The 25,222-nt window shown below is 37.3% G+C and overlaps 1 protein-coding gene across 1 annotated transcript; it reads right to left on the bottom strand.

Annotated features, from left to right (window-relative positions):
• Positions 1–215: 215 nt before the first annotated feature.
• TOR1AIP1 (torsin 1A interacting protein 1) lies at positions 216–25,222 on the bottom strand. Its single transcript, XM_081121388.1, has 12 exons — positions 25,034–25,222; positions 20,219–21,536; positions 17,922–17,999; positions 15,101–15,160; positions 14,280–14,324; positions 13,029–13,070; positions 12,564–12,650; positions 10,212–10,268; positions 9,392–9,433; positions 8,760–8,822; positions 4,761–4,817; positions 216–2,146 (listed from the first exon to the last, which is right to left on the bottom strand). Exons 2-12 carry the CDS (start codon positions 20,715–20,717, stop codon positions 1,365–1,367), a joined length of 1,812 nt encoding a protein of 603 aa, XP_080977514.1. The 5' UTR covers positions 20,718–21,536; positions 25,034–25,222; the 3' UTR covers positions 216–1,364.

The following is a 25,222-nucleotide window of genomic DNA, read 5'->3' as shown; positions in this document are numbered from 1 at the left end:
AAATAAGCCTTTTCAAAAACTCTTGTTTTAGAATCCTCTAGAAATCAGATGATCTGACTTCTGACAAGAACAAATTACAATAAGGGGTATAAATTTATGAATACTGGTAGTCCCGACGGAAGAAAGCAGGTCACACTCTACTACCAGTCATGGGATTCTCAAAAGGTAAATCTTCAGTGAAGCCAATGGCTCTAGATTTCTAAAAACAGTATTTTGATTTAAAGGTTTATTGATAATTAAAAAAAAACAAGGTGGCTCTACAATTTTAAGATTCTAAGAAAACCAAAGCAGTTGATAGATGAGAAAGCTGTTATAGATGCAAAGTTACAACTGAAATCAGTAATGTACAGTAGTACATTTTAACATTCTTCACATATGGTACAGTTCACTTTCTTTTTGGCTTGAGGCACTCTCAAAATTTATCACCTGCATAGTAAATCTTTACATTTTGTTAAAAAGAATTTCACTAAAGGATTTTGACTGCAACAAGTGGACACGCAGAAAATTAAACCAGGAATGCTGGTTAACAAATGGTTTACCAATTTCTGAAATTATATTCTTTTCCTCCCTTCTCATAAACTGTATTTCTTAATTCAAAACAAAGCTTCAGGATATATCCAAAATAAATTGCTCTGGATTTACCTGCCCTTAGGAGTCAAATGAACCACTAACCGCATGATATCCACACTTCAAAATCTTTAGGTCTCTTAAAAGGTAAAAAAAAAAACTGAGAATGGAGTGTAGATAACTATGTTTGACTAATCGAAGTCTCAGTGCTTATTTTAACATTTCCCCTTTAAGACTTTTTTTCCCCTTTCCTCCTCCATTTCACAAATTCTCTTTTCCCTTGTTTCCTTCTCTCCACCCTCCACAAACAAACAAACAAAAAACAAAGCTCAAATTTGACACACCCAGGTGACCTTTTATTACTTTTATCCCGATAAGCAGAAGCTGACTAAGGAACTCATGCCTAAATGATGTAAAAGGAAACAAAATGGGAAAACCCACAGTTGCATTTAGGGTGCTGCCATACTAATAACTCAAACTGTAAAAAGTCTACATTAAAAATCGGGAGGATTTGTAGGAAGGATTTTCTAGTCCTTCCCACTGGTCATACTATACCCATAATGACTCAACCCAGAACTGCACAGAGTTCTTAGATATCAGTAACACAGGTCTCAATGGACACAGGGAAATGATTCTCTCAAATAACTTGTAACAGACTGAATAAATGATTTAGATATATCATGTTTACATAAGAACTTAACTTCCTTTAAAAAGAAACCAGTTCTTTCAAAAAGAGCTGTGATTCTGTCTCTGGTTAGAAAAGTCAGAACTTGAGACATGATTTCTCTTCTGACCCCTTATAAGCAGATACCCCTTTTCAGGGCGTGTTCGGGTTGTACAGGCAGGACTACGTGGGAAATACGGCTCCAGAGCCCACTCAGTTTGTCTGGGTCCATATGTTTGTAGGAGGTGGGTGTGTTAGAGTTGGTGAACTTGACTTTGAGGAAATCCCTCACTTTTTCTTCAATTTCCTTTAGGCCTAGACTGGGTCCAAGCGTCTCCTCCTCCAACAAGACAGTCAGGACTAAGGCTACATCTTTGAAGGCTGCATTTTCATGGTCACAATACTTGTAGAAGATCAAAGTGGCGCCTGCGGGCAGTGACTCGAAGCGGTGCACCACCGCTGCATTCTGGCCATTTCGGAATCCATTGCTCAGTTCTTGGTCCACCTCTAGCTTCACAGCATCACTGTCCTGAGTAGCTCTGCCCGTCCCATCAATCCGGATGGCACGGACACTACGGTAGGACGAATAAGCATCCGCGATTTGCTCACTCAGACACTTCAGTGCTTCTTCAGCATCGCGGGCAGCGGTGAGCAGCAGGATAGCAGGTTGAGGCCGAGGGTGGGAGCTATTGAGATGCTTTTCGAGGAATGTCAGGCTCCTTTTCCACAGCTTCTCATCTTGACCTTGGTACTTATTCATAAGTTGTTTCATCTGGTTCTGGAACTGTTGCACAGCAGTGGTTTCTACCACCTCAGGAGCACGTATGTACCACAAACACCCAACGGCACAAACAAGGAGCACAAATAGCCACTGCCACTTGAAAAAAGATGCATTTTGGGGTTGTTCAGTCATGTCTGCTCAGGAAAAAAAAATGACAGATACAAATATAATTTTCTTAGATTCAAGAGGAAATGACTTGTAAAACCAATATTAACCTTTATAAACATAACACAAAAGAGGAAGAAATTTTAAAAAGGGAGCTGATAATTTACTTTAATAATCTATTACATGTTTTCAAGAAAATCTCACACCCATAGGTTTTAAGTTCTGTGTATAAGCATGCATATATCTCTTCAATACCAAAATGATAAAAAGTAAAATTTAAATGTATGAAATGGCATAAGCAAGTCAGAAATAATACAATTTATAAAGCAAAACTACTATTACTACTGCTAATATTGGGGAAGTAAACAATATTAAAAGACATTTTATAAAACATTTTTTAATTTAGGAACTCAGAGTTTACATGGCTAATGGCTAATTATTCAAGGTGGAATTTTTAAAAGTTTTTGAAGTGTATAAAAAGATAAGAAAAGGGTACTCTAAGTGAACACCTTGCATATATTTTGGCTTAGCTGTCCATTTAATTGCACTGATGCAAGTTAACACTGTTAAAATTTAGTTTGCAACTCATCCCTAATTATTACTGGCTATCATGACATCAATTTATTTGAGTGCTTTTCAGTTTATAAAGCACTCTCTCGCCTGGCCGGGTGTGGCTCAGCGGTTAAGCGTCAACCTAGGATCCAGGCAATCAGGGTTCGATTCTCCGTCAGGGCACATGCCCGGGTTGCGGGCTGCAGCCAATCAATGACTCTCTCATCATTGATGTTTCTAGCTCTCTCTCTCCCTCTCCTTTCCCCTCTCTGAAATCAATAAAGATATATTTAAATAAATAAAAAATAAAGCACTCTCTCATATATCACACACTTAATCATTTAATATGATGGCAATGATAATACTTCTACACCTTCTATTTATTGATTGATTACTTTAGGCTATGGACAGTTCTCAAAGTGTGGTTAGTGGGGTACCAGAAGATCCTTTCAAGGGTCTCATAATACAAAGACATTATTTAACTTTTCCCACTATGTTGACACTTGCACTGATGGTGCAAAAAACAAATGATGCCTTAGAAGGAATCACACACAGTGGCACCAATCGGTAGTCTTTGTATTCCTCATGGCCATGCATTCAAAGTATCAGTTTCACTTAAGAATGTCCTTCATAAAGCCGTTAAAATTATTTATCTAATTGAAAGAATAAGTGACAAACTATGGTTAGTCAGACTTGTGTATTTGATACATTTTCTTGAAAATGAACAAAGTGAGCCCACAACTGATAATATTTGTTGCCAATGATAAAATTGAAGGTTTCAAGTGAAAATTAGGATAGTGGAAATATTGTATCTGCCACTATCAGTTTGAAAGCTCCCAGTTCTTAAAGACTTTTTTGTTTTGAGATGGGTGGTGATATTAACAAATGTAATCTTTTACTATTGTATTACAAATGTCTCAACATTTGGAAGAACTATGTAACTTAGTGAACCAATATTTTTCAAATGACCAGTGCATGATGTTCTATTCAAAGTACAATAAAGACTAATAGATTTTATAGAATATAAAAAGTTCATTAATGTGGTCTCAGATTTCACATTTTAAATAATATTTAGAAATTACTACTTGTTGAGTTTTGGAGAGTATCAAAATAAGAATATCCACAATTATTTGAAACTATTAAAATTCTACATATCCGTATAAAGCTGGATTTTCTGCAGATACTTCAACCAAAATAATATATTATAGCAGACTGAATGCAGAAACAGGTATGAGAAGCCAGCCCCATTTTGTTAAGCCAGGCATTAAAGAGATTAGAAAAAATAAAAAGTAATTTGTTACTAATTCTTACTCAATTGTTTAAAAATAAGAATAAAATCTCAATTTTATTTTCTAGGTAAGTATGGATATGTATAACCCATATTTCTCAAAAAGAGTTTTTTGGGGTACTTATTAATTTCACTAGTAGAAAGTGGTATTGAGAGCAAAAAGTCTGAGAATCACTGTTATTTTCTTAGTACTCACTCAGGAAAATAAACAGGTTTAGAAAACTAAATTTGCCCCCAATGCTACAGAAAAGGTTAAGTGGCCCCGCCGGGTGTGGCTCAGCGGTTGAGGGTCAACCTAGGATCCAGGCGATTGGGGTTTGATTCCTGGTCAGGGCACATGCCCAGTTGCGGGCTCGATCAATGACTCTCTCATCATTGATGTTTCTCTCTCTCTCTCCCTCTCCTTTCCTCTCTCTGAAATCAATAAAAGATATATTTAAAAAAGAAAAGGTTAAGTGGTCCAATCTAATTAAAATACTGGCCTGTGGAGTCCGAAACACATGGTAATCCTATTATGTTATGCTATGTGAGGTCTTTTTTTTTTTTGACTCAGCAAGGTTCACTTGGGTATTAGTATTAGTAGACTTATTTTTACTGACAATAAAGTGAAGGGGGAAACCAGTTGTTGTTTCATATTGTTTACCCTTAAAGAATTTCACTTAGTAAAATATGTACTTTTTCCTCTGAAGTGCTCACAATTTAATTCTTCAAGTAGCATTCAGTTATTGTGCTGTCAAACACAATTAAGGACAATTATGGATAACCAGTTTTAGACTTACTTAATAAAAACTCAACAAACTTACATTGGCGGAACGTTGATGGAGATTGGTTTCCAATCTCTGATTTCTGAATGCTGTCATCTAATGATAGGAGTAATAAAGACTATCAATTTATGTTTTATAACGTATTTCCAACAGAGAAAGCAAATAAAAATTCCACCAAGAGAAAAAAAGATGGAGATCAGCCAGAAACAGAAGAAAAAAGCAGAAGTGCCTATTAGAATGACAGTTCCTTAAGACAGAGACCTATTTCCCTCACAATTACTGACGGCATGTCCAAAGCATACCCTTAATATACTTGCTTTGTGAGAAAGCCTTCAAGTATCTAATCCAAAATATTAAATGGGAGTTGTGAAACTTCTGGGACAAAGTTAGGAGGACCAAGTAAATAGGCACAACTATAATAAAAGGAAACATTTACTGTCTGAAAAACTGACATATATTGAAACTTTTGCCTCATGACGATGCTGTACAGAGGGGGAAAAAGGACAGTATACAGATTACAGGTTATTGAGCTATCTGGATAACGTGTTTTGATGTAAAGCTCCACCTTAACCCTATTTCCTACCACAAACTGATTTAAAGATTTTCTCTGGTGCTTCTGACCACTTCAAAAATCAGTAATTTTTAAATATTACATTGGTTGGGGGGCTGGGTGAAAAAGGTGAATGGATTAAGAAGTACAAGTTGGCAGTGACAAAATAGTCATGGCATGTAAAGTATAACACAGAGATATAGTCAACGATATCGTAATAACTGTATGGGGCCAGGTGGGTACTAGACTTATGAGGGAATCCCTGATAAGTTATACAAACGTCTAACCACTATGCTCTATACCTGAAACTAATACTATAATTGAAAAATAAAAAAATAAAAAATAAATAAAAATTACACTAAAAAACTTTTCGTCATTTTTGTTAATAGACAAGTAAATCTGTCTTAGGTTTGTAGTTAAACAATAGATTTCAAAAGTAATTTTCTCAAAACTTCATCAAATCTCTACTTCTATCTTTACTTTGGAAAACAAATTAAAAACTATCCCAACTCTTTCCTTTTTTCCTCCATCTTTCTTGGCTTGGACAAAATTTTAACCTCTGAGAGAAAGGTATAGAAGGACAGGGTTCAGAAGGTAGAGAGGCCAAGTTACTCATTCGTATGACCTACATTTACCAATACATAATGTCTATCACTTGTCTGAAGTTACAACTTATAGGTATATATGATCTTTCTGGTAGATCTTCCTGGTGTTCAGCAACAGCTTTCATCTGAGAAACGCTGAACTAAACTGGAGCAATAAAATTAGCCCTGCCAAGATCCAGAAATAGCCTTATTTTTGGTCATATGACAAAATCCCTTAAATGAAACAAAATGACATCAACCTTAACTCTAAAGGTACATTGTTTTACAATTCCCAATTCAGCCTAGGACACTACATCTTTTAGAGGCTTCTAAATTAGGTTACCAAACTTAAAAACGCATAAACATATCCAATAGGTAATGTTTAGCTTGAATACCTCACTCCATGGTTGCAAAGATCAAATGAGATAATATATGAAAATGCTGTGAAGTGCTATAGTACGATGATATTAATAATGAATAGCTAAATAATAGTTATTATGTAACATATTTATAGAACTCATAAAAAGTAACAAAATTAAGGAAACAATCCCATTTACAACAGCACGAGAAAGAATAAAATAGGACTAAACTAACTAAGAAGGTGAAGAACGTGCACACTGAAACTGTAAAACACTGATGAAAGGAATTTAAAGCAGACATAAATAAATGGAAAGACATCCCATGTTCATAAATTGAAGAATTAATATTCTTAATATGTCCATACTACCCAAAGTAGACTACAGATTCAGTGCAATCCCTATAAAAATTCCAGTGGCATTTTTTATAGACATAAACTCCAAACAGTCAAAGCAATTCCGAGCAAAAACAACAAAGCTGGAGGCATCACATTTCCTGATTTCAAAATATATGACAAAGCTAAAGTAATAAAAACAGCATGGTACTGGCATAAAAACAGACATATAGACCAATGTAAGAGAACAGTCTAAAAATAAACCCATGCAGATATGGCTAACTGATCTTAGAGAAGCGTGCCAGAGAAAGCATAGTCTCCTCAATAAATGGTGTCTGAAAAACTGGATATCCATATGCAAAAGAATAAAACTAGACCTTTATACTATACACAAAAATCAACTCAAAATGGATTAAAAATTTATACATAAGAACTGAAACCATAAAACTCCCAGAAGAAACATAGAGAAAGAACTTCTTGATATTGGCCTTGGCAATGAATTCTTGGATATGGCAACAAAAGCAGAAATAGAACACGAAATTACATCAAACTAAAAAGCATAATAAACCCATATTAACTTAAGACAAAGTAGGAATGCAAACAGATAAAATATAAAAAATTAGGTATCAATTTAGCAAGTAAAAGGCCTATTTCTGCCCAGCTGGCATGGCTCAGTGGTTGGGCATTGACCTATGATCTAGGAGATCAAGGTTTGATTCCAGAGTCAGGGCACATGCCCGGGTTGTGGGCTCGATCCCCAGTAGGGGGCGCACAGGAGGCAGCCGATCAGTGACTTTCTCATCACTGATGTTTCTCTCTCCCCTTTCCTCTCACTGAAATCAATAAAGATGTATTTTTTAAAAAAAGATCTATTTCTACATTCCAATCAGATCCTCAATGTAATCATTTCCCCTTCTACACTGCATTTGCAGTGTCTTAGTGGAGGAAATAAAAATCATAAACTTTTTTTTGAGCAACATGTCCACTTTATTATATAGTCTCCTAGTTTTACTTTTATTTTTTTGTACAAATATTTTTGATAATACTGTGTACTATACTTCACTTATCTGGAAGTAATCTGATATTAATTACCCAGAATATATAGTTAAGAACTAAGAAATAACATATACAGTCTGAGCTTTCATAGAACATATACTCAAACTCGTGCATTTTTATTTCCAAGAGCATCTTTCAGATTTTCAAAGTAAGTTTTAATTTTTTATACTGGTTATGAACATAATCCTAATAAGCTGAATAATTAATATTTGGTTTTCTAATTCTGGTAGGACAGGATGAGCAAATTATAAGAGGAAATAGTCTTCTAACAGCAGGTACACACAGCAATAAGAAATGATAGCCAAAAATAAGGCAAGGGCAAAAAGCTAACCCAGCTGAAGAACTCATATATTTGTGGGGTAAAACTTCATTGCTGGGGAAAATGAACTGTGACCATTACTGCTTTATTGATGGAAGAAAAAGCCACAGAGCTTATCTTGTCCAATTAGTCATTTCGTGAGCAAGAGATACGTGATGGGGGTTTATATTATCTAAATAAAAGGAAGGGGTTTCCTGAGGACCTTGAGACCTACTTTGATTAGATGAATAAAAAAGGGAGAAGTTAAGGGTCACTTAAGGCATGAATTTTTATTTTATACGGTCAAGGTTTAATATAAACACATTCTTAGAGAAACTATAATGGACTCTGAATTCAAAGTATCATTGCTACATCACATCTAGTTATGGTATTTCTTAAATTCTGTGACATCTAACCCATCCTAAACCTAAACATGAAAATACAATTTGTGGACTTCGGCCTTTATTACTTAAAATAATGAGTATGCAAAGCTGTTTCAAGTTTACTTATATAAAAGTAAATGAAGTCCTCAAAAAATAAAAAACAGGTACTGTTAAGAGCAGACTCTCATTATCATGTTCAGCTTGTACCGCTGGTGCATAAAATTGACAACCTGTCAAGTCTAGACCCATCACCCACTGGTTTGCTCACACCACTATCTGCACTTCATACCTAGTCCATCTCCTGCCAGTCCCAGCAGATAGATATAATTAAACTGGTAATCATAGCTGTCCTTGATTAATAAAATCACAAATGACCTTAATGCTTATCTGAAGAACTAATTATTTTTGTATGTTAATACTCAAGAAAAACAGCAAATAAAATTATTTCAATAACACATAGAGATTTATCAACTTACTTGGCATCCTTGTTCTTGGTTTCATTTCTAACAATTCCCGAGGGTATTTTTGATATCCCGAGCCTATAGCAAATACATATATCAAAATATCATTTAATATACTTTGAAAATGTATAGCGTACTCCAGTGTTAAGACAATGTCAAAGGACCACATCGGTGAGATGAACCACTTCCCAGCAAAATAAGTAGCAAATAAATATACAGGGTGAGCAAAAGCAGGTTAATAATGAAAGTAAATATTGCAATAATTAATAAATAATACAAGAATAAACTCACATACTCACAACTATAAATCTACTTTTGCCTATCCTGTCACCTAAGAAACAAAACTTTCTACAAATCCTTTGCTCTGGTCTGTGAGAATGACTGAGTTTAGTAACACCTGAACTTGACTTCAATGGTAACTAAGAAGAAAAAATTAACCATTTACTCTTGCAAATAAATTACTTTCAGTAAAACTGTCCAGGCACATTTCCACATCACAGAATAACTACCACATATAGTGCCAATGTGTGGTGACTTAAATGGCAAAGAAGATAAAATGACTCAAAATTCTATTAGTACTTTTTGTTGGCAGAGTCATAAGGACAGGTTAGGATTGGTTGACTAATAAAGAACCACCAACCACTTACTCGGCATTGAATGTTGCCTATCAAGAGCTGTATAGTCTTGACCTGAAACAGAAAACAGAGGTAAGGTCACAGAATACTTGGAAATAAAAACAATGACGATACTGCACAAATGTTTTGCTTGTTTGCTATAAATACTACAAATCAAAGAAACAAAAACAATAACCTTTCTTTCATCAGTCCCAAACAAATACAATATGTAATTATTTTCCCTTTTCTAAACTTCAAAATGTCCAGGAATTGGATAATTAGTAGTCAGCTTAGGATCAATACCATCAAAGTAACGATGAACCGTATTGAATGTCTACCAGGTGTCAAGTGATTTTACTTAATTCTCACACTTCGTGCGGTGAATACATTATTCCTATTTTACAAATAAGGAAACTTAAATTGATAACTTGCCCAATTATGTATCTCAAAGTAGTAGGGCTGAGACATAAATCCTGGCAATCCACATATAATGTTACGTATTATATAAGCAAATTTGTGGACATTGCTGAGCAGTTATGAAATATAAGATGCTACCACGTTTTGGGGTGGTATTTAAGGACAACTGTAAAATGACACAATGGAACTATAAAATGATGCTACAATTCTAACAAGAAAAATTTCCAAATCTGCCCTGAAGAAATGAGTTACTTTTACCCACTGATACAAGTATCGGTGCAAAGGACAATGCTCGACCAACTGAGCCACACTGGCCAGGGCCATGCCCTCTTTTCAACATTTTACATTAAATTTGCAAAAAGAAGATCTTTAAAAATGAGAAAATTAACCACACCCACAGGTAGATTTTAAGCTTGTAAAACATGGCTTGACTTACTTCGTGATGACTGCCAAAATGATTCTAGATGTTGATCAGGTGATCTGCTGGTTTGGTCTAAAAAAGAAATATAGCACAATATAGAGCACATTTAATTTCTTAAATGCACATTTTACAAGAGAAAAAGAAGTAATCTAAAGAGCAAAAATATTCAGATAAACCCCAGGGAATTCAACATTTGGGTGCATAATTTTAAGTTTCTAAAGAATCAAGGTGTATTCAAATAACTAATTAGCTGTCTTTCCCCTAACTGCTTTTTAAAGGAAAAAAAAAAAAGACATAGAACATGGCATAAGGTAAGGGGAAATTTTGAAAGTTTATAATAATGGATCTTCTTGAGATCATTAATATTAACTGTTGCTTTAAATTTCTCTTGCAAGCGGTCAATACACTATTCTGGTAAATATTTTTGATAGTGTATTCCTATTATTAAAATAATTTTGAGCACCGATCTCCAAAACCTATTTCTTTCTAACATCATACACCTATATCCTGAAATAATGTATTAACGAACATGTTGTATACATTACAAAAGAAAAAAAGACATTTTATTTTATTTTTTAAAATATATCTTTATCGATTTCAGAGAGAGGAAAGGAGAGGGAGAGAGAGAGACAGAAACATCAATGATGAGAGAGTCATTGATTGAGCCCACAACCTGGGCATGTGCCCTGACCGGCAATCGAACCCCGATCACCTGGATCCTAGGTCAATGCTCAACCGCCGAGCCATGCCCGGCCGGGCGAAAAAAAGACACTTTAAATAGATGAAATAGAAAAATATACACAGGAAATTGTATTTTCTTCCTCCACTCCAACGTATCTTCTTATACCTCTTCAGTGATAAGTGGCCCCAAAGATAATCTAGGAAGATCAGCATTATTCTTAATATGCCTCATATCTTTGTTCTTTAGCTAGTTTTCTTCTGCACGTGGGTATGTGTGCTTCAGTAAGAATATATTAGAATTCTAAAGGGATCACAGAGCCTGGGTTTATGTAGTTTCAAAGAGCTATATATCCTGGTAGAAATAGCATTAAACTACTGGCTATATGAATGCTTAATTAGTCTCTAATTTTTTGAGCTTTATGCATATAGATGAAAACTAGTAACAGCACTTAAGTCTTTACTATGTGCCAGGTACTAAGTGCTTTGCACATATACATTAATTTCTCAAAACCACCCAGAAGAAGTCAAGCAATTGCCTGAAGGCACAAACCTAGTAGTGGAGGAGTGGAACCCAGGGATTCTGGCTCCAGAGCCCATGTTCTTAACCACTATGCTAGTGTGTTGCATATCTACTTTGGGATTTCTGTATCAAGAAAGAATGGGGGAAAATGAGGAAGGATGGGAAATACATAGAATACCAACTGCCCACAGACCGGCTTATGAGCTTATTTTTAAAGTGGAATGATTAAGTAAAACTTAGAAATTAAAGAAATTCTTAAAATGTGGTGAGGGGAGAGTAGAGACAGTCTTCCATGGGACTAAAATATAAAATTACTTATTATTTACAGAGTTTAAATACTGGTACCCTCTTAAGCTACAAATTCACTTTTTTTTCTCTTCGCTTTTTTCCTTGAATGAACTAAAACACAAGTTTATATGAATAATCAGAAAGTGTTATTGCTAACTTGGTGTGAACCTGAACAACCTAGAGATAAAAGTATATTAAAACTTCCGAAAAGCTAACACTCCTGGGTAGTATAGTGAGTAAGTACTAATGTCAATGTGATCAGTTTCCCTATCAAATTTTTAAAACTACAAATAACTCTTCTTGTGAACACAAAAATATTGTATTCCATAAATATCAAATCAGGCTAAAAAGTGATTTAATTGTTTAGGTATTACATGACATATTTCTAATCAGATGTATACATGGAATAAAAAAAATTTTTTGTTGTTCAAAATATTACAGATGTCACTTTTTCTCCCCACTGAACCATTCCACCCTGTCCAGAACAAAAAATTTTAATGAATACTTAAAAATATACAACTTAAAGTGTTTTTTTTTTAAAAAAAAGCAAATCCTGCCCAGCCAGGCGTGGCTCAGAAGTCGAGCATCAACCCATGATCCAGGTGATCACAGTTCAGTTCCCGGTCAGGGCACATGCCTGGGTTGCGGGCTTGATCCCCAGTCGGGAGAGTGCAGGAGGCAGCCGATCAATGATGATTCTCTCATCATTGATGTTTCTCTATCTCTCTCTCTCTCCCCCTCTCCCTTCCTCTCTCTGAAATCAATAAAGATATATTAAAAAAAAAAAAAAAAAAAGCAAATCCACAAAATACCTTTATATTTTAACTTAAAATACAGCTCCTAAGATAAGCGTCCTATGTGCAAAAAGCAGTTATTACCTCTAAAGTAAACAGACTCCCCGGATGAGAACTTAACATCAGTAGCAGTACTGTCCCCGCTGTCGTGATCATGTTCTTCAATGTCCTCTAAAAAGAAATAAAGGATACACTAGTATAGTCTTTACCCTAATGCCCTAAAGATCTGGATTAAAAAACAAAAACAAGCATTCAACATTAAAATGAAATCTTTTTAATGATCAGATATAGAATTGCTCTTTATTATGTTTACTATTCTGAGTCACAATGTTTTAAATAAGCTAAAATTGAGTTAAATGCACATAAAGGCTATCAGCACTCATTCTGTACTATTTTACCTGCCCATATGACATTTCAGATAAGCATGATTCTTTTTTCCTAAAGAGAAAGACACTATCTTCTGCTCTCACTCATAAATATCTCTCAAAATTGCTGATATTAACAAAAAAAGATTAAGAATATACTGTATAACATTTTAAAAGATAATACCTTCTTCAGAGTAATTGACTTTCTGTTGGACACTGGTGGCTTCTAGAAGAGAAAAGCATACATGTACATAACATCAAAAGCCAAAGCTCAGTAATAAATAAAGAGCATCTAAATTAAGGAAAGTGAACATAAAGACACACTAAACTACTTTTAGTTGTTGTTAAATCAAAAAAGAGTCTCTTATTTCCCTCTAGAAAAGCAGAAAGTTTGTTTTTCCTTCACCCGCAGGTCTATTTGTACTCTAAAATGTAACCTGTGTTTGCAGACATTAAGTTCTATGATGATAAATATTCCAGTCCCTATAGGAGCTACTTTTCAAAAAACCTTGTCTGTTATCTGATTCCCATAAAGTCATAAGGGAATACACTTTTTTGGTGAAGGTTCAACAATATTCAGTGACTTGTCTAAGGGTGTCAGGATAAAAAGGGATTTGAACACTGGCTCTTCTGATTTCCAGTCTACCACCCTTTTTCCACTCCATCAGTCTGTTCATAATGGCACACTGTAAGCACCCAATAATCATTTTTCATTGAAGACTACTTTGTATAGTAGTTTAAGGTTCACAGCAAAATTGAGTGGAAAGATTTCCCATGATTACTGTATACTGCAAGGATCATTTTCAGTACCTAGAAGCTATAAATCCTGAAGTCTCTAAAAAAATTAGACTCATCTTAAGTGAAAGATAAATTTAAAAGAAGCTGCAACTATTTATAAAGAAAAATGAAGCTTCTCTCCTTTTGACTCATCTCCAAATTTAGAAAAGAACTGTAACTTAAAACTAAGTCTGACCACAATTAATGTAGATTCTTGAAGCCACAGATCTTGGTATCTCATATCCTATACAGGAAAAAAAACCACTGAAAAGAATTTAAACCAGGCCAACAAACATGGCAAAGGACACTGAACTTACTATGAATCTCAAAGTCACCTTCTAAATATAAGAAAAAAACCTTGATGAGTAAGTTGATATCTCCTTTCTCTCAATAGTATGAATTTAACAAAGGCTAATTAAAACCAAAATGTATTTGTTCTTACATGAATTTTAACAATAGTATAACAAAATACATATTTTCAAATGGAACAACCACCAAGGCTATTAAGAAAGGTCTTGGTCATAGGGACGGTGCCCTACGCACAGAGATCATGAACAAAGTAATATTCTCAAGCCAGTGACCAAAAATGTGTACTCCTGTATTTTACTGGTAATCAGAATCCTTAAGAAGAACCTAGAAAAATCAGAAATTAACAAACCTAATTCACTCATTTCAGTATTTCCATTGGTTATGTATGCTGAATCTGCAAGAGAGATTGCAAGAAAATGATTAGAGCTTAAAAGGAAATGCATCATGATTCTTTACCACAGGTTCATCATCAAAACCATAACAGATCTTTATCATTATAATACTTGATAGTCATAAAAAAAAAATTAACCTAGTTTTTTCTTATAGAACATGACTGAGGAATAGAAACCTAACGTGAAGATAAATAAGCTCCCTTTTCAATTCGCAAAATAAAGCATCCTTATGGGCCAAAAAACTCATGACCTTTCATAGTCATAAAATCAACTTAAAGGTAACACTCTTTCAAGGTATTAGTCAAAAAGAAATGTAATGGAGCCACAAAGCCTCAGTCTTGAATTTTTTATTAGCTTTATACTGGAGGAATAAAAAGTCCCTGACCCTGGTTTGAAATCATCGTAACAAAAAGAATCATAGCAACATATAAGAAACATCTCTTAATGTCACAATATATGTTAAATGAAAATAAAAACAAACATGATGGAGGTGCAAAAAAAGTATTTATTGGGCTAAAATTGTGTTGAAAAAAGGAGAAAAGATCATTTAGACATGAATTTTCTTATATCTCCATAAAATATTTCTGAAGAATACCTAGAAAACTGACAACATTGGTTGCCTCTGATGAGAATAGTAAAGGCTAGAGGGAGCAGGGTGACTTTTCATTGTATATTTATAGTACTTTTGAATTTTGAACCATATGAATACATGTGCTACCCTATTAAAAAAAACTGTATTTATAAAAACGTTAAACCAACAGACAAAATAATCTCTTACCGTATCTTGGACTTCTTAGAGGGGCTCTAAGCAGGCTGGATAAAGGATCTTCACTCACCACTAATATGGTGGGGGGAGAGACACATATAAAAATATATAAAATAAAATACCCAACATACTAGACTTATTATACAATCATCTATTCATTCAACAAAGGTTTTTCTGAGTTTTCCACTGTGTTAAGTATAAGGATACATTAGTGAACTAGAGACAAGTTTCGAGCCATAAAAAAATTTATGGACTTGATGGAAGTACTTAATTTTTTTCAGCAGACCGTATTTGTATAAAAGGAAAGGAATACCAAATAAAACTCTCCTAAATTTCTCGGTTAGGAACCAGAATCAGATGTTGTATACCTCAAATTAATATAATATTGTCCAGTGTAGTTGAAAAAATGTAAAAAAAAATTTTTTTTAAGAAAGAACCAAATTCCATTTGTTGCATACCCTCACTGTGGATTATGTATGGCATACTTTAATTTCAGGGCTAACTTCCTGAAAGTTAATATATTCCCTCCAAGAATGCAAATTCTTGTTTTAAATAAAATGTTGGTATTAGCCAGGGTTTGTGTCAGACTATGGTTCAATGGCATAGGATCAATGGGAAAGTTCATCTCATTGGATAAAATGTTAATGTAAGCCTAGAAATCCAAGGTGTGTTTTGTCAAAAAACCTCACATAACAATCTAAACCCCAATATGTATCTAAATTTGGATGATGTTTTATTTCATTTGTCTCTATAAAAAGGCATTATGTTTGGCTCCGTATGAGAACTGCAAAACCCACTGAACTAGCACTAGCCCCCCTCCATTACACTGAATGCCTTTGTTTTTATAAAACTAATTTAACCCATATGCTCCCTGCTCCCACACCTGCATAGTCTCTCCATCATCAACATCCCCACCAGAATGGTACATTTGTTACAACTGATGAATCTACATTAACAAATCACAGTCACACAAAGACCCTAATTTACAAGGGTTCACTCTTGGTGGTGTAGATTCTATGCATTTAGACAAGTGTATAATGACAGGTATCCATCACTATGGTACCACAGAGTATTTTCACTGCCCCAAAAATCCTGTGCTTCACCTATTCATCTCTTTCCCACCTCCCCAAACCCTTGGCAACCACTGATCTTTTTACTATCTTGATAGCTTTGCCTTTCCTGAAATATTACGTAGTTGGAATCATACAGTGTGTATCCTTTTCAGATTGGTGTCTTTCCCTTAACAACATGCAATTAAGGTTCCTCCATGTCCTTCCAGGTAATCTATGCATGAGCTCCATTAATTTGCCATCTATATTGAGAAACGTGGTTTGTGTTTTTTTCTATTTCCAATTCTAACATAAGTTTCTTGTGGAAAAGAAATGCTTAAGCAAAATTTTACGAACTTCACATATTCTGTAAAGTGCCATGAGAAGGAAAAAACCTTCTATCTGTTTTATTGTGTACAAAGTGACTTTGCATGTACTATATCATTTCTACAGTGACCTTGTGAGTTAGGCATGGTAAATCCTATAGATAAAAGCCTGAAGCTCAGGGTGGATAAGTAACTCAACCAAGATCCAGTGTTCTTTCTACACATTATGCAGCCATGTACCTCATTCTCAATCCTTAAATACAGGCCTAAGGTGAACTCTAAAAGACTGTTCAAGACATTCTATTATATAATAAGTTTTATAATGGTCTGGAGGCTGGCACTCAACAGTCTTCCGTATATCAATTCAATTAACTTCGTAATTTTTATAAATTTACTCTAATTTTTTAAAATGAGAAAATTTTGCTTCTCCAGGTTTAAGGGACATTCAATTAAATCTACTGTAAATACAATTCTAAGAATATGCTTTTTCCAAATGGCCTGGAAAGTCTGATTATAGCACTGATTGGTTGCTCAAAGCATTTTTCTAAGGTAGTTTATAATCTTAACACAGTAACATAGGCTGTTCAAGGAATTAAGCATAAAGGGAACTGAACTTGAACCAGGTACACTTTATTCTAAACTGAGAATAGAACAGTTTCACCTACAAAGCATGAGTTTCTTAAAAGCAAGGGATAAGGAGATGAGTCAGGATTTGGGTTTAAAAAATCCAGGGATGATCAGTTTTAATAGCTATGTGTTAATATTTAAAAAGTAAACAGAAAATAAATGGAACTAAAACAAAAGATACTAAGCATTCATAACTGAAGTTAATCCTTTCCCCTGCTTTTCAAAATAGTTTTTAAAACTTAAGTAGATTATCACAGGTAGCCTACTTCCAGTACATTGATACTAAGATGCAAATATTTTTATACTTTAACATCTCTGAAATTGGGATGCATCACACAATCTGTGGCATGTTACAGTTTAATAGCAGTATTTCTTTTTTCTAGGTGGTACATAAAACAATGACAGATGATACTTTAGACTTGATGAAATGTAGTATCAAATGGACAAGATTGACCACATTGTGCCATGATTTTACTATGCAGATTACTTAATCCATCCATTTTAAATGAAAGGTAGGTAAGGTAGTTTACTCATTTGTAGTACTGGGTAGCTAATTATTACATGGGAGAGTGACAGTGAGGTACTTGGGGAATATGAAAGGGCTCTGTGACAGTATAAGTTATGTGACAAATAGTTATATGACTGAGTTAACATATAAGAAGTGGCTGGTACTTAGCAGGTACTCAAATATGTACCCCGTCTTTTCTCGACACATTGCTTAATTCAATAACTAACCTATTCAGAAGATTCACTTAAACTGAATGAAGTATGATTTGGGACCCTTGATGAAAAGTTGCCAGGTAAGGAAAAAACCAAAATCACTCTTCTCACCTGAAGTCTCTTCTGTTCTCCTGATAGTTCTCTTTGAGACTGTTCGGCTTAAAACAGTTTGTGGAGATGGTTCTTCCTCTAAATAATAGATATGACAATTGTCAAAATTCAGAATATGTGATTTGGGTAAAGATTATGCATATTAACAGCAATATATGAGCAGAAATGCAAGTAATTCATTTCTTTAGAAATGTGAATTGGGTTTACCAAAACTTACAAATTTAACTAGTCAGAACTACTCTCAAGACAATTAAAAAACTAAACTATGCCCCACTGATGCTTTACCACAAAAGTATATTACTTCATAGAATTTAAAAGCTGGGCTACACCAGCAATTTTCAACCTGTGTGCCACAAGAATTTTTAAAACATGCACAACCTGACTACTTAAGTCAGTGCCACTGACTTCTTTTCCCTTAGACTGTCAAATAAAAAAATGACAACAGCCAACACAATAGCCATCTGGTGTGAATAAATTAAAACCATACCTTTTTGGGTTTTGGCCAGATCAACAAAAAATATTTTTTTGGTGTGCACAAAATTTTAGTAGTCTGAGTGTGCCAAGAGATGAAAAAGGTTGAAAATCACTGGGCTAGAGTGTCATAAATGATGTGGCAGAAAGCAGAAGAGTGAAAAATGTTTAGGTCCTTATAGATGTACTAATACAGAAGCATATCCTCTATGTGTTAAAAATTAACTTACATAATTGCATTAGGCTCTGTGGGAGAGTCAACACAATTTAACATATGTATTGTTAAATATGTGCAGAGCATTCTTTCAGATATTGAAGGAGATACAGAATATAAGTATTGAAGTATAACATACGATATACTTCAAATATATATGATAGGATATTTGTCTTCAGGACCATACAGGGTGGGGCAAAAGTTAAGTTTACAGTTGTAAGTACAAAAACACAGTTAATTCTTGTATTATTATTTATTAATTATTGTGGGGGTTTTGTTTTTTAAAAATATATATTGATTTCAGAGAGGAGAGGGGCAAGAGAGATAGAAACGTCAATGATGAGAGAGTCGTCATTGATTGGCTGCCTCCTGCACATCCCGACCTGGGATGGAGCTGGCAACCGGCAGGGCATGGGCCCTGACCAGGAATCCAACCACGATCTCCTGGATCCTAGGATCTCCTGGATCTTAGGCCTATGCTCAACTGCTAAGCCACGCCATTCAGGACTATTTATTAATTACTGCATTCTTTTCCATACAAACTGTCTTGAGTGACTACACCCTATAGTAACTTACATATTTTTAACACTAAAGTTTCCAAAATTAACACATCTTCAAATGTATCAGCACTTCATGTACCATCAGGTAAACGTGCAGCCTATTATTCTGCTCTAAGGTGAAAATCCACGCCTCTTCCTAGCTATCAATGTTCTATGTAATCCCACTGTGATTCAAACCCCCTGCTTCTTACCTCATATGTGTCTTACATGGGCTAACATGAGACATCACATGTGACTGTTAGATGGGGGCTCAGGGGTAAGGACAGGATGGATTAAGGGGGCGGTCTCACCTGTGACTCATGTAAAACTATACACTCACTTTGTCAGCATCCTTTGGCCATTTAAGGATGAAAACTAATTAAGAGTATTGCTTTGTCGAGCCGCTACTTAAGTACCGAGATTACACTGAGGGCCCCCGGAGATTTTTTGGCGCAGCCAGCCAGAGTGGAGAAAAAGCCATCAGCTCAAGTCTATCAGACACCGGGGGGCTTCAAGTTCAAGATAACTGGCTCACCCCATCTCGGTGTATTTGGGTGGCGACTCAAGTCAATTCACCAACTACGCTACCCTGCGGAATGCCCACTCACAAATTTCCTCCCTCTTTACCCTCGTGGATAGTGATGGGAAAAGACTGGAAGGCTGGATTAGCAGCACAGTTCGCAGGTGGGGACTGTGGCCTCTGAGAATACGAAGAGGAACTAGAAGTGGCTTTAGGAGAAACAGGCGCAGGACAGAGAAAACCGAAACCGAGACGGGAGCGTTCCCTCGCGAAGGCCTGAAGAAAGAGGCAGTCCTGACACCCCTAAACCGATGCCCAAGAATGCACAGAGCTCCCCGGCTCTGCTCACCGCTCTGCACGAGCAGTGACTGCCTTTCCGTTCCTCCCGCCTGCGACCGGGGTGGACGCGGCGAGCGGACGCACTCCCGCCGGGGCGGAGGAGGCAACAGCCCGGGCGGCGATGAGCTCGGCGGGGGTGAGCTCGGCGGGGATGCCCGCCCGCGCGCCCCTTTCGCTCCCGGACTTGCGGGACTGTTACCTTCGTCCGTCTCACCTTCAGAGGAATAAGGGTCCTGTAATCCTCTCCGGGTCATAACGGGGGACGACCGTAGCGGACGCTTCTGTGAGTGCTCCTGCCGGCGGCGCGCAGTCGCTCGCGTGTCCATCTCCCCGGTTTCCTGGAGTCGCGGATGTCCCCGCCGCCGAGGCCGAAGGTAGTAGGCGCTTTCTTTTCCTTTCTCTTTCGCTGAATGGGGCCGGAACTCTTCTGGCTGGTTTCGTTTTGCTAGCGGGGATTTATCTTTGGCCACCGGGGGCTCGGAGTCGCCGTACACTTCCGGCGGCTCTTCCGAAAACCTCACTTCCCGCCGGGGGTGGTGCGACGGCGAAGGAGTTCCGTGCGCAGGCGAAGGAGTTCCGTGCGCAGGCGCGTCGCTGCCGCCGCCATTTTGAGGGGCGAGCCGGCGCCTTCCCTCCCGCAGGGGGGCCCTGGGTGTCACGTGCAGCCTCCATAGTACTATCTCCGGCTCCGCCCGCCGCCCCTCGCCCGCCATAGTTGTTGTCGTAGCTTGAGTTTACCGCCAAGATGATTTTGAGGGCCCTAGATTCACCTGCCGTTGGTGGCGATGGCTTTTCGGTGTGCTGGGCGGTTGTCGCGGTGGTCAGGGAGGCAGTTGAGAGTCACCGGGGCTGCCACCTGCGTCGTCGCTGCTGTGCTGCAAACCAGCCTCTGGGCCCATGGTGTGTCCTAGGGCTGTGGGAGAGGCAGTGCCAGTGCTGGGTCAGCTGCTGTGGGTCACTCCCGCCTCCTGGCTGAAGGCACCAAAGAGGTGGAGAAGAGGGTGGAGGACGTCGCTGGCCTCTGCCTTGGGGGGGGAGAGGGAGGGGACGACGGCGAAGGGACAACTGACCGGGCAAATTGCGTGCGGTGAACACAGCTGCTCGTGGCAACCGTTGCCCGCACACGGGAGGCGCCCGCGCTGGCTGCCGGTACCGAGTGTCCGGAGAGGCGGAGTGAGCCGGGGAGGGAGAGGGTTCGGTCTTCATTCCGCAGGCTGTGGCGCAGTTTCCCGGGAATCTTTGTGATCCGCTGCTAGCTTAGCCGTGCCTGGAAATGCCCCTAGCAGCAGTGATGATGATAAAGGTACTTTTTGCAGGTGTCATCTTTCGGAGAAAATTTTGGTTTGAAGCTCTTTATGAGAGCAGTTACCCAGCTTTAAATTTTAAGACACCTGTTGAAAGTGTACAAAATCGAAACTGCAGGCGTAGTCGGGCGGATTTCCACTTGGCGAAATGTACGCACAGCAAACGTAGTCGTTCCTGGCTTCTGTCTAAAAGCTCTATTCCAGCAGCACTATTCGGGAACCTCGGTGCTGTGTTACGGTCAAAGAGAAAGGAACAAATACATTGATTAAAGACATGTAACTTTAACTTGTGATCCGTTATTTTCACTTTGATTCTGGGCATGACTTCATACACTGCAGTTGGTTTAGGGTTTCCAGTGTTTAGTTTACTGAATAAGAAAGCATGAATGAAAAGCACTGTTTGTTTCATGTCCCTATACCATACTTAGAGATGTGGGTAGTCTGCAAATATCTAACGAAATTTACACACACTGAGGGAAAGGGAATTGTTGGTGTAAAGCCTGAAAAATTATTGAAAGAATGTTACCTTCAAAATATACACATCTTGGATGATTTTTTTATAATTGATTTGAGTGTATTTTAAAATTTGTAATTAGGATATGAATTATAATGAATGATTCTGAAAAATTTGAAGGTATTGTTTATTCTTTCAAGTATTTTAAATTTCTTCAGAATGCTTTTGAGCAACTCATTTGTTCAAACTGGGCACAAATTTCAACTTAATGAAATCTTAACATGTACTATGTTTTCGCTAATAAGCCATATAGTTGGCCACAGACGCAAGGAATTATGCTCTTTAAACTTAGGTTTTAGCCTGTTAGTTTAGCTTAGCTTTGTTTACTATATACAATATAGCCAAACAAACTGCAGGAACAGTCACAAGGGAGATGCTACTTTAAAAAAAATATTTTAAGGGAAAACTACAAGCATACTCTGACTTGTCAGCCTGGGTTAGATAGTATGTTTAGAAAATTTGTGGGACTTCTTTTCCAACAAAATGCTGAAAAGTATTCACACTTAATACCTGGCTCTTGTTTTAAGTAATGCTTTCTGTATAAGGTGCCTATTATATTACTCATTAAGCTATAATAGTAAAAGTTCTGTAATATAATTATTAAAGGATATAAATTTTTATAATATTAATATATAACATTCATGCTATGAACATTAATGCATATATTAAAAGCCTCCTCAACACATTTACCAGGGCAGGTGACTATATAGAAACTTGGATTCAGACTTGTAAAACTTAGGTTTGGGGAATGAACATATTAAAAAAGGACAGAAGGTCCTACATATTACTGACTAATCAGTCAGGTGTTATTTTGTAATTAAAAATGCTTGTAAAGGCTTACAAATGGCTTCCCAAGGAAATGAATCATGAGAAAAAGTAAAATCAGAGGCATGGCAACTTTAACACATATTTCTTAGGATTTTCCCTAATTCATTTAAGTTAATAAGAATACATAATCCTAGCTCTGCCCTACCTGCCTCACACACCCAGCAACCTTACAAATACCAACTTTCATCATAACTGTGAGGTAAAGCTAAACTCTAGGCAAACCAGATATTCTGCTATAGATGTTTTCCAGACTGCAGGGGTATCCAAAACAGGTAGCATTATGTGAACAGTAGACTCATAGCCAATACTATAAGGGAATTGCTGGGCCACCAATACCAAGAGGAGGCATGACGTCTGAATGTTAGGAAATCCCTTTGGGAATTTGAAATATGTAGAGTAATTCAGTGAATCAAAGGAGAAGACAGGTAAGAGAAGAAATAATTATAACAATATACAGGGGTGGGCAAAAGAAGATTTACAGTTTGTATGGAAAAAGAAATTCAGGTTATGATTATCACAGAAGTTTTATGAACTCACAAGAATGTCACAATGACACAGTGCATTTAATCACACTTATAATCTTGTAAGTGCTCAAATTGCTGGCCTTCATTATTTGCACATTCTTGTAGTCTTTGAAATTCAGTAAACAAACCTGAATTGCAGTGCCCTGCTTGGGTTAGCCCCACTGCCTCCTGAGGCAGTTGAAGTCAAACCTACTTTTGCCCACCCCTGTACTCAGTAATTCATATATTTATTAAACATTGATGTTGGCACATAATAGATGTTTAATAAATATATGAATTAAATTAGTGAGTGTATTCTTTATCCCTAGGGAATTGGCCATGTATTAGGGAAGGCTTATTAAAAAATTACAATTCAGATTAAATGACTGGCATTAATATGTATACTTAGCTCTTAGTCCTAGGTCTAGAAATCCAGTGTTCTTGACACTGGATCTCTAAACAAAGCAGCTATTTTTCATGAAACATTTTATTTTAAAATAAGAATTTTTGTATATGAATTTTGTTTAGGGTAAGCAGAAATCCAGTTATATACTGAGAAAAAAAATCTATCAGTCCATTGTGCATGATATTCACAGTTGTGCTCATCTAGGCAAATAACTTTGGGGTTATATCTTAGTAGAAAGAGGCAACAATGTTACTTTTAATAAGTAAGTAACGATTAAAATACTAAATAAGAGGAAGGAAATTAAAGCTATAGTAACCAGTTTCATTTATTTGCCATTCTCATAAGTGATAGACAAAATATTTTAAAGGCCAGTCATACAAATGAAAATGTGTAGCTGGAAATGTTGTACTGAAATTAAGAAAATTTAAACCCAGTTAAGTGAGTGGAATATAATATTCTTCCATTTATTCTTTGTTGAGTAAGAAATTACAGTCAATTATTAAACAGCATCTAAGTGTTCTTAAATCCTGTGACTTCTGCCAAAAGAGGATGATTGACTGGTGAAGGTACCAAAAATCACTGTTCCGTGAAGAATCATTAATCCAATAACTATTCGAGTCTCTGTGTACTAGCCAGGGCCTGTTCTAGGTGGTGGGGATACAGCAGCGAAACAACAGACTAAAACACAACTCTCCCTGCCTACTGGGAGTTTAGATTCTTTGGAAGTCAGATAAAAATAAGTAAAATAGTGTGGTAGAGTGTTTGGGGGGGGAAATGAGGCACGGGGAAGTGAGATTTACGTGAGTAGACCTTTTCTATGTTGTCTTGAATTGGTGTAGGTCAGGAACACGAATTTTAGCCCTTGGACAAGGCAGGTTTTAGGACCCCTGAACCCAACGCAGTGGAAAATCTTAACTACAGTCTTCCCTCCATATGCGAGGGAGATTGGTTGCAGGACCACTGCCCATATACCAAAGTCCACGCCTGGGCAAGCTCATTATATACAAGGCATAGAACAGTGCATCCCGCGGGTCCTCTGCATGCCCGGATTCCCAGCCGCCGATGTTAAGTCCTGTTTTCCATTTGCGGTTGGTTGAATCTGCGGGGGCCAAACTCCTGTAGGGAGGGCAGACTGTATATTTATTGGGGGAGAAAAATCCAAGTATCCATAGACCCCCACAGGTCAAACCTGTGTTGTTCCAGTCAGCGGTACTTGACCTTGCCCCTAACCCATCATGTGTTCTTGGGTAAATTGCTTTCTATTTTTCAGTTTTCACATTTATAAAATAAACAGATCAAAACAGTAGCCGTCTTTATTGATCAACTGCCACTGTCATTTAGCTGACACCGTCACTACATTCGCTCTTTCACTCACAACCACCCCACTGGGCAGGAGCACGCTGAGTCTGAGGACGCGCACCTCGTACCGGTATTGGCCGGGTCCCGGTATGTCGGACCGGGTGCTGGCCCTTACCGTTGGGTGTGCCTCTCCCTGTGCGGGCTCCATGGGTTCTTCCAGCCTGTGAACTTGGGATCATGATAAGGGTCGTGCCGCAGGGAGGCCCGCCTTCCCTGTCCCACAGCAGCGCGACAACGCGGGGACACCTGCGCTCCTGCGGCGCGAGCTCACGGCTGCTGGGCGCCGGCGGCTGCCCGGGCCGCG

The sequence above is a fragment of the Miniopterus schreibersii genome (genome assembly GCF_964146895.1).
Source record: "Miniopterus schreibersii genome assembly, chromosome: 19".
Lineage (NCBI taxonomy): Eukaryota > Metazoa > Chordata > Mammalia > Chiroptera > Miniopteridae > Miniopterus > Miniopterus schreibersii.
The sequence above is the reverse complement of the archived record's forward strand: the minus strand, read 5'-3'. Positions and strand labels throughout refer to the sequence as shown.